We start from the raw sequence: 10,352 nt of genomic DNA, 5'->3' as shown, positions 1-10,352 counted from the left end.
TAGATCCAGACCAGCCTGCGCAGTCCGCGGTCTGATCAGGATCCATGCTGTTCGCTTACCAACCCTATTACAAGTAGAGAAACTGAGAGCGAACAGCATGGATCCTGATCAGACTGCGCGAATGCGCAGGCTGGTCTAGATCCATGCTGGTCGCAAACCCACTATGTTGGTTTTGTCGTGACACGGCTCAAATGACAAGTGAGACATTATATATAGCTTAGTACATTTAATATCATTTTATTAAATAATTTAATCAAAACGTTTAATTATTCATTATGAAGATCAAATAAAACCATTGGGAAAATCCCTTTATATCATTACTTATCACATAATTCGTCTAGGAAATGTTATTTGTCTTCACCCAATCTTTTGGTAATTCCATTATTGTCGAATACTGTATCTTTAATACATAACTCCTCATCTTTAACTATTTATACTTGATTATCATGATTATTGATTATGTCATTAAACTTGTCAGTAATTTCTACATTATTTATCATTCACCGCGATCATCGCACAATACATTATGATAACTGCCCTACAGATGCCCCAATCACTCCTCCTCGCCTCACACCCCACCCCCCCCCCCCCCCTTCAGTCCAAATAATAAAAACAAACCAACCAATAAAGAAGACACCAAAAAAAACCCAACAAATAATGATCTTCCGTTAACATAAAACGGTATTAAATATCCCATTTAAACATTTTTATTCAGTTCAATATTGTGATAATAAATGAGAGTTACTGAACGGACATACTCTTTGTAATGACATGGCATTTTTAAATTTTTGTGTTAAATAAATGATTGTCTAATTTCATTTTGTATTCATAACTCTTTTAAATATCTTAAACCGATCACACAAAAAAATCCATTAAATGTAAGTAAAACTTTTCAATAAAGTTGTTGGAGTTCTTCACAGACTACACAGAAAGGTGGGCCTATGTAAATTTACATAAATCTTGTTCTAAATTTCGGGTTAAATTAAATATATAATCCCGTCATGGTTTTGACCGATATCGATTTTGATCTATATTTAGCGAGGAATGGTTAAAATGTACATTCTACAATATGAATGCATTATAAAAAATCGATCTGTATAATTTTCTATACTATCTAAGGGTTTGAACATACAGTATACTTGATCAGGGCATTTTGAAATGTAAGCAATTATGAAATATCGAAGGAATAAAATATATATTTAATACAGTTAAATGATCGCGAATATTAACGTAATAAATGTATTAATGTTATAATAGTTTTGACATTTAAAGATGGGTAAAGAAGTGTTCCAGATAATATTAGACAATCAAAGTGGAGTGTTCTACCCTGGTCAACCCGTTACCGGAAGAGTAGACCTGGAATTGTTTGATAGTCTAAAAGTCAGGGGTGAGTCAAATATTTTCTTGCCAAAGATTACAAAACAACTTTTTTTCATGTTGAATAATTATTTTCCGTGGTAATGATTAATAAATATGTTGATTTTAAATTTATACAGCCATTGTTAAGCATTGTGATTCAAAATGTGCTCATCTTCAACTCAATAGGTGCTAATAGTATCTTCTTCTCTTTAACTCTTGTTTGATTTCTGCATCGACTTTGACTCAGGTCTGTTGAATTATTTATTAGGTCAAATAAAATTAAAAATCGAATTTTCAACTGTAGCGGGATTATTACATGCTTTACAACATAATCGGCTTATAAATCAACCTTTTGTTGGTGGAAGGGAGGCAACTGACCCATAATTTTGACGAGTTTGTTGTCTCGAAAGGGTAGTTACTGTTTGGCAGTTGTCATACGATTCACATTACATTCTATTTAACAATGGAACAACACTAAATAGACAATACAGGTATTTAAATGGATATGTTCGACTTTAAGTCTGCAAACTGCAAGTCTGCGGATTGAGAGGTTATTCATAAATGTATGCATTCATAATGTTTCATTCAAATCCATTATCATACGCACAGAGTTATTAATAATTAATTCGACATTTTGTTCTATTTAACGTTATTTATTGCTTTATGATTTGCAAATTTGCATGTATAAACACACAAACGTTGACAGAGCGCGTAACCAATGCCCAAAGGTATCATTATAATGGTAAGCTCAATGCACGCCAGAAATTAGTTCAAAATATACGTGTAAACATAGTCTGACGAAGGACATGTCGTTTCTTGATTAACTATATTTGGTGTAAAATAAACATGACCATAATAGTTAGTTTACTTCGGAAACAATTAATCCTATCGGTGTCAAAAAAGTTACAAAAAGAAATTACTGTATAAATAGAATAATACCTAATTTTTACTCCATGTACATAAGAGGAATACCTTCATTGTAATTAGATACTTATTAGTTTTTTGATTGGTAAGGATATATTTTTCTTGTTAATAGATGGTTTTTTAAGTGGACCGGGTACTCTGAGTGGGCAATGATGCTTTTCATATTAATAGATGCCTCTGTGAGTGGGACAGGAATGCCATTCTTGTAAATGGATGTTACTGGGGGTAGGACGGTTATAACATTCTTGTCAATAAATTGTTCTGTGAGTGGAACTGTTCTACCATTCTTGTAAATAGACCGTTATGTAAATGGGACAGGCATATCATTCTTATAAAAAGACGGTGCTGTGCGTGGAAACGGACATACCAGTACCCTAACTGTAAACAGATTGTACCGAGAGTGGCCCCTCTTGTAAATAGACATTTCTTTGAGTGGGACGAGCGTACTTATCTTGTTAATAAATGATTCTGTGAGTGGGGCGAGCCAACCCCTCGTGCAAATAGATAGTTCTCTGAGTGTGGCGAGCTTACCCCTCGTGTAAATAGATAGTTCTTTGAGCGGGATGAGCTAACCCCTCGTGTAAATGGGAAGAGCTAACCCCTTTTGTAAAAAGATAGTTCTTTTAGTGGGACGAGCTCACCTATCTTGTAAATAGACATTTCTTTGAGTGGGGCGAGCTTACCTATCTTGTTAATAAATGATTCTGTGAGTGGGGCGAGCTAACCCCTCGTGCAAATAGATAGTTCTTCGAGTGTGGCGACCTTACCCCTTGTGTAAATGGATAGTTCTTTGAGCGGGATGAGCTAACCCCTCGTGTAAATAGATATTCTGTGAGTAGGACGGATTCCTGGATATACTCGTCTTGTATGCATCAAAACAGTATATAATCTTATGAAGTCGGTTAGGGCTATAACACAATGACCAACTAGTAAAATTGAATTATTATTAGTGCCTATTGCAATGAAGTACTAGTACATAAATGCCAATAGAATATACCCAGAACCTCAATGCAGAACATTTCTGCAGCCTCAACTGTCCGCTCAATTCAAGAGTTTGATAGTCAGCTCCCTTAAACTAAGCTTGGATAGTTTAAGGAGGACAAAATCTGTTACAATATACGTGATTTAGTTTAGTAATTTATTGCTTCCGGTGTTACTTCATTGACATTATTATAATTTTCCTGACGCTACTTTTCAGCTATCAACCTGCATTTTAGGGGCTATGCAAACGTGCATTGGACAGAAAGGAGCGGGGGTAAAAACAAACGAACACGACATTACTCTAGTAATGAGAGTTACATGAACAATAAAGTATGCTTGTTTGGAAAAGGTAAGTTGTAAACATTATGATTATTCTATATATATTTACCAATAAATTAATTTGCATCTTTTCAAGTTAATAAATTTCTGCGAGGCGAGATGATGAATTTGATTGTGTGCAGTAATTGTTGGTTAACTTTGTTGTTACTGTATATAACGTTGATGGATGCAACATCTCGAATATTAAATGCATTTGAATGTAAATTTTTTATCTCTATCCAGAACAACATGGTGAGGACAGTGTGAAACTAGAACCCGGTAAATACAGTTACCCATTCAATTTCCAGCTACCGCAGGGAATACCGTCCTCTTACGAAGCCACTATCGGCCGGGTCCGTTACTTTATACAATCAGAAATCGACATCCCATGGGCGTTTGATAAGCAGACAAAAAGAATGTTTACAGTTGTTAATCTACTTGATCTGAACACAGTTCCAAACGCTATGGTAAACACTAAAGTACATGTATTTTGCATAGTTTGTGTAATATTAACGTATCATTGTCGTTTTGGTAGTCGTCACCCAGATCAAAAGTAACAGTTATAACTAGATAAAGTAAAAATGCACTCGGATTATTTATTTATATAAAGAACAAAACATGTCGTTTGAACAGACAAAATGCTCCCACACTCTTCCCCCTCAAAGCTGGGTTCATTAAAGGAACGTGACCTTTTACTCCGACGAATGCATGTACTATAAAGTAAGTGTAACAAGACTAATACAGTAACAAACACTGAGTCTTTCCTACTTTCTCAGTGTTCCCAAATATTTCAAGAATCACACCAGACACAAATATCAATGTACTATTTTAACATCAAAGTTCATGTAGCAAACTGTTTAACTGGTGTGGCAAATTTACGTACGTGCAATTGTGACCTTGACCTTTGAGCTGGAGACCTATTTTTGCGAGCGACACACCATCTTAAAAGCAAAGTTATTTTAAAATCCCTCAATATGGCTGGCTTGTTCACCGGACATAAACATCAATACTTTTTGGGAATAAAACTCTTTCAAGTAAAGTGTGACCTTGACTACCAGTTCAGCTCAATCTGCTTAACATTTATACAAAACTATTTCAAAATACATTGACGAAGAATGGACCGGACACGAACATCTATTCATATCATATCGAAACTTTAGATGTAAAAGTGTGGCATTGACCATGATAGAAAACACGACCATCATGACAAATGTCCTTGACCTTTAAGCTACAGACCTGCGTTTTGCGTGCGACATTTACGCAAAATTATTTGAAAATCATTCCATGAGTGCCAAAGATATTGAACGAACAGAGAGTATTGACGGACGGGGGGGGGGGGGGGGGAGGACAAAAGACAGACGCTGCAAAACTATATTTCTCCAAAAACTGATTGGGGGCATCAAAAGAGACACGAGTAAGCTTATCAAATCATACACCCTTTATAAGAGTGTCACATTTAGCTAACACCGATTTCAATACTACTTTCATCTCTATAGTACATTTAATTTTCCAATTTCTTTTTTCCGACCATGATCATGTAGAGTGGTGCTTCAAAGACGGACCAGAAGACGTTATGTTGTTTATGTTGTGAGTCGGACCCTATATCAGCAATGGTGACCATTGACCGGATAGGGTATGTACCGGGTGAGGGTATCGTGTTTAGGTCGGAGATCAACAACAAAAGTGACAGAGAGATGACATGTAGCAAAGCTCAACTTCTTATGGTAAATAATTTACTTATCTTGTTTCTAACTAATATAATATGTAATAAACAAATATTGCAATGCCAATGCACTGAGCTGGATATTGTTTTGTCTACAACATCAGAAAACATATAGAATGCATCATGGTAAGCGTTTAAGGCTGTTTACTTTGCGCCAGTTACCTGTTATTTCTACAATGTCGGGAATTAAATTCTATAAATTTAATTATATCTATATTCCAGCTTGAGTCTTACTTTCGGTAACATTCCAAAGTCAATTAAAAAGTATGATACATGTACAGAGAGACAAGTATCATACATGTATATACAACAGTAATTAAAGTATACAAGGCAAGGCTGATATTAGAGTAAAGTCATACTTGTCACTTCTAGTATTGTTCTTTTGCAACTCTATTGACCCAATTATTGAATGAAAACCAATGACAGGTACTTTAAAGAACCAATTATCGGGAATTTATATTATAAGACTTTCTTAGAAAATAATCTAAAGATTATGACCTCCACCCTTTCCACCCAAAGTTAGTAACCAGCACCAAACGTCGCATGGTATTACTTCCCTTATATAATAATCCCGATTTCCAGTGTTTTTACTTAATGCAATATTATTTGCACTTATGACTTCAACAATAATTGAGCCGTGTCATGACAAAACCAACGTAATGGGTTTGCGACCAGCATGGATCCAGACCAGCCTGCGCATTCGCGCAGTCTGATTAGGATCTATGCTGTTCGCATATAAACCCTATAACATGTAGAGAAACTGATAGCGAAGAGCATGGATCCTGATCAGACTGCGCGGATACGCAGGCTGGTCTGGATCCATGCTGGTCGCAAATGTATTACGTTGGTTTTGTGACGCGGCTCAGTTCATTCACCATTCATGTATACATACATTTTAAAAGCGAACGGTTGTACAAACATTCGTCCCAATGTTGTCTCTTAGGAGAAGCCACAATTTAGCTCTAAACCGAGGGGAAACGTGTAACATTTTTTCTGCTTAGCTTTAAAACAAAAAATGAGATATTGAGACGTACCAACTGTTTCATTTTAAGCACATTTGTTTCAAGGAAAATGTCGCGCTGTCACGAACTTCACGAACTTCATTTGTAGTTGTGCAAAATTTTTTAATGTAGGCCAATTAAGGCCAACACGAAACTTGGAAAAAAAGATTTTTCATGACTAGGCACAATTGTAAAACAAGGGGTGTTTTACTGATTAAATTATTTTTTGAGTTATGCCCCTTTTTATTTATTTATTTATTTATTTATTTATTTTTTTATTTATTCTATTTTTTATTTTTTTGTTAGAATTTGTTGTTAATAGAAAACTTTGAAATTGTACAACTCATTGTTGGTATATTGTATGACAAGGGACATACCTAAGTGATCTGAATGTTTAGAGTTGTGTCCATTTTTGCAAATAGAGTAATTAAACTTCTGTATTAATTCCAATATCTTGAACATTTACAATCACAAAGTCATTAATCTCTTGAATTTATTTTAGCTTTTGCCCCGTGTTAAGGAGAGTTGTTACCACATGCGTTGCCCTTGTTATTTTTTTGAAGTTCATAATATAGATATTTCTTCTCGAAATCATGGTGTTGCTTTCAAATATTACAGACGGTTCAATACCATGCAACTTCGAAGACAAGATCGGTTAACAACATAGTTAATGAAATAGCGCACGGGAAAATCGAGGGTGGAGGCACGGACATATGGATGAATGAAAAGTTACATATACCAGCGGTACCTCCGTCCTACCTCCAGGGTTGTAACATCATTGATATCAGATATTATTTAATGGTGAGTGTATATCAATTATGTTTTCCCTCACTTTAAGATAATTTATGATAATTTGTTATGAATTATGTTTACTTCAGTCCTTCACTTCTTTTTATTTCAATGAAGGAAACTGATAATTTTGATTCATGTCGTGAAGAGGGCGATAATGATTTGTCCATGTTAGCTTTAGGTCTTCGACATACAGAAGGACACCCGTAACAAAACAACATGTTAAAATAGCAGTTTATAAAGTTTTGGAAGACAGAACCAAGCCCATGTCATTACTTTAGTCTGCAATTATTTCTGGCTTCTCGATCTTAATATTTTGTTATCATGAAACGAACGTTACAAATAAACTGTAACTGAAAATATAGTTAATATATTAATATACACAATTCATGTACTAGGTAAGTGGGAAAATAGTAAAGACGAAATAAAGTTACATGTCTCTTTGCTTAATATTTTACTTTGCATTCCTAGCATGAAACAGTTTCTAGAACATTTGCAGTCCATCCTCAGTATATACAAGTAACATGTATAAAATATTTGCAGTAAACTATATATTTTGTTTTAGATGAATGTCGATCCGTCAGGTCTGGGTTTCGATCTTAATGTCCCTGTGGAGGTTGTTATAGGAAGTATTCCCTTGGCCTCAATAGCTCAACAGCATGGCATGACAGTACCTTCAGCACCATCTCAGCCTCTTCCACCCCTTCCACCGGGCGCACCCCAGGGACTCTATTCTGACTCTTCGTTGCCTACAAATATACGTAAGTAGAACAATAAGAACAACTTAATTGTTCATAATTGTGACAATAGATGTATGTTTAATCGCGCCAAAAATATCATTTAACCATTCGGTGAAGATCTTTCAAATACATGTAGTATATTTGACGATCCTGATTTTGGCCAATGGGAAATTAATAAATATTTAGAAACTCGTTTTTTAAAATGCATTGCATAGTAACAATTATCATACGTAACATAAATATGTTCCTTTTTTTTTTACTCTATATGAATTTCAGAAGAAAGGATTGGAGCAAAACACTAAATACGTATTCCGGTATATATACCGGACACGGCGCTTAAAATGATAAAATCTTGCCTTTTTACCCAACGGAATGAACTTTAAAAGGTCTAATTCACTGATTTATGTATGATAATGAATAAAAAAAATTAAAAAACAGCGAAAAAAAACGATATTTGTCTATTTTGTGATCATGATTTCTGCAAGCGTCTAGAGGTACTGCTCCAATCCTGTATTGAGTTAAATCCATTTCAGAAAACATATTAAATTCAGGATGTCCTTGGCGGTCCAGTGAATTATTGAACGGGCACTGGTCCAGTGAATTATTTAGCGGGCACTATTTTTTTTATCGGACCACTAAAATTTGGTGGTATATAACTGAGAAGGAAAATTTTGCATAATACGCATTATTCTATAGAATTCTGCTGAATTCTTTTCAGAACATTTTATTATAATATAATTTCTTTTCCCCGCAAAAAGTTTTAATATTTTGTTTCTGTTTATAGTAAACTCTCTAAGTCAGTCCAAACATTGAACGGACAAAATACGGAAATGTTTGCAAACTGATGGATCACTGTAATGCTTGGACGACTTTCATGTTATGTACTTTTTTCTTAAATGATTTCTAAATTTTGATATAGACCAAAATAAACGTTTGTAGTATATACTATATTTTATATATACTATACTATGGTAAAATTTGTTCACTTGCTCCCCATTATGAAAAATCTTAAAGCAAATTGTTGTTGTTTTTAATTTTAGCTCAAGCAGCATTGGCAGAGAGTGCTTTAGGTCGTGTGAATACAAAAGAAGAAGGGGACACTGACGAAATCACGGGGAACACAAATTTTGCCCCGGTGTATACCTTATTATCAATGGGACAAACCCGATCCGAACCAAACGTTCGCGGTACAGATGAACGAGGGTGACACGGAGAACTGAATGATGTCCCTATGTTATATAGACATTAAAACGTTTATGAAGTTAGTTTATTAAGTTAAATACGTAAAACGAGAAAGAAATCTCTGTTACCATATAAAAATTAGGAAGTGTGACGAGCAGCATTCCAAATGTACCGGAAATACTGTGAGCGGGTTTTTCTCTTTCAGTGTGCATAATGTATGTTATACATTTGTTATTGCGACTTTTTCATCTTTTTCGCAGTACTTTGTCAAAAAGTATTTGACAGCAATAGATTATATTTTTAAACAAATCACCGTTACATAATAGTACTTGTTGGCACGTTTTTATCTTTATACGGGGTAATAATAAAAATATATAACGAAGGTTTTTATTATTTATTGAGCACATAAAACACATAGCCTTACTTCTCTGAAATTTGCGATTTTTTGTGGATGTTTTGGGTTAAAAAATTATAAGTTTGTAAAACATAAGCATTTTTACGCAAATCTTTATTTATTTTTAGGGAATCCAAGCGAATATGGAATGTGGTTATAAAACGCTTAATCAACCCGTCATATATACATATAACTTACTCGGGCAGCAATTAGTGGTAGATATATGATATCGAGTTTTAAGAACCACTTTGCAGTTTATATGGAAAACTCCCTACGGTCGTCCCTTTATTACAAACTCTTCCCATATTATAAAGACGCGGTACAGATATACCGTATCAGCCGTATGGTTTAACAATGTCATGGTGATTGAATAACAGCGATACCTAAAACTGCCACTCTTTTTATAAATTGAACGGTATAGGTAAATTCTGATGGATATTTACCGAATTTTCGGTAATTTCATTAAGCCACGTGAGTTATAGATCGTTTTAATCAAAGTTAAAGATTGAATTGAATTATGGAAAAATGTAAACTTGTTCAGTTTCTATATACATTTGGATGGACATATTCCTGATTGTCAGAATAATCATGAAGTTTATATGTAGATATGTATCTTACAACGAGTTAATATTTCCCTACAGTGATATATTGTTGTAGATGAAACAACGAGTTAATATTTCTTTACAGTGATACATTGTTGTTTTTAGTAGAGTGTAAATATCATGTTTAAACCAGTCGCTGTATGTATACATGTTTAAAGGTCAGATCGTTTAGCTAGCAAATATGCGCGTTTAGAGAGAGATTTTAGATCAGTTAGGAGACACACGCTTATAGTGTGAGGGGTTATTTTTTTATTGGGAGATAATTTTGTTGTTTTGTTTTGAAGTCAGTTTTTGTTGGTTTGTTGAAGTGGTTGAATATAATTGTGGTGATCTTAATTG

At 34.4% G+C, this 10,352-nt stretch overlaps 1 protein-coding gene across 1 annotated transcript; it reads left to right on the top strand.

Moving 5' to 3' along the window:
- The first annotated feature begins 1,110 nt into the window (after positions 1-1,110).
- Positions 1,111-9,399, top strand: LOC132718309 (arrestin domain-containing protein 3-like). Its single transcript, XM_060702014.1, has 7 exons — positions 1,111-1,387; positions 3,482-3,613; positions 3,826-4,049; positions 5,124-5,306; positions 6,925-7,107; positions 7,661-7,856; positions 8,876-9,399. Exons 1-7 carry the CDS (start codon positions 1,273-1,275, stop codon positions 9,040-9,042), a joined length of 1,200 nt encoding a protein of 399 aa, XP_060557997.1. The 5' UTR covers positions 1,111-1,272; the 3' UTR covers positions 9,043-9,399.
- The last annotated feature ends 953 nt before the right edge of the window (positions 9,400-10,352 follow it).

This window comes from Ruditapes philippinarum, unplaced genomic scaffold, assembly GCF_026571515.1.
Source record: "Ruditapes philippinarum isolate M1 unplaced genomic scaffold, ASM2657151v2 ctg9169_1_1_1_1, whole genome shotgun sequence".
NCBI lineage: Eukaryota > Metazoa > Mollusca > Bivalvia > Venerida > Veneridae > Ruditapes > Ruditapes philippinarum.
The sequence above is the reverse complement of the archived record's forward strand: the minus strand, read 5'-3'. Positions and strand labels throughout refer to the sequence as shown.

What these genes read in the sequence shown, in the direction of transcription:
- LOC132718309 (XM_060702014.1), top strand. Translation starts at nt 1,273, where the DNA reads ATGGGTAAAGAAGTGTTCCAGATAATATTAGACAATCAAAGTGGAGTG. An exon ending in AGTATGCTTGTTTGGAAAAG is followed by an intron (nt 3,614 to 3,825) that starts GTAAGTTGTAAA and finishes ATCTCTATCCAG; the next exon opens with AACAACATGGTGAGGACAGT. An exon ending in ACACAGTTCCAAACGCTATG is followed by an intron (nt 4,050 to 5,123) that starts GTAAACACTAAA and finishes ATGATCATGTAG; the next exon opens with AGTGGTGCTTCAAAGACGGA.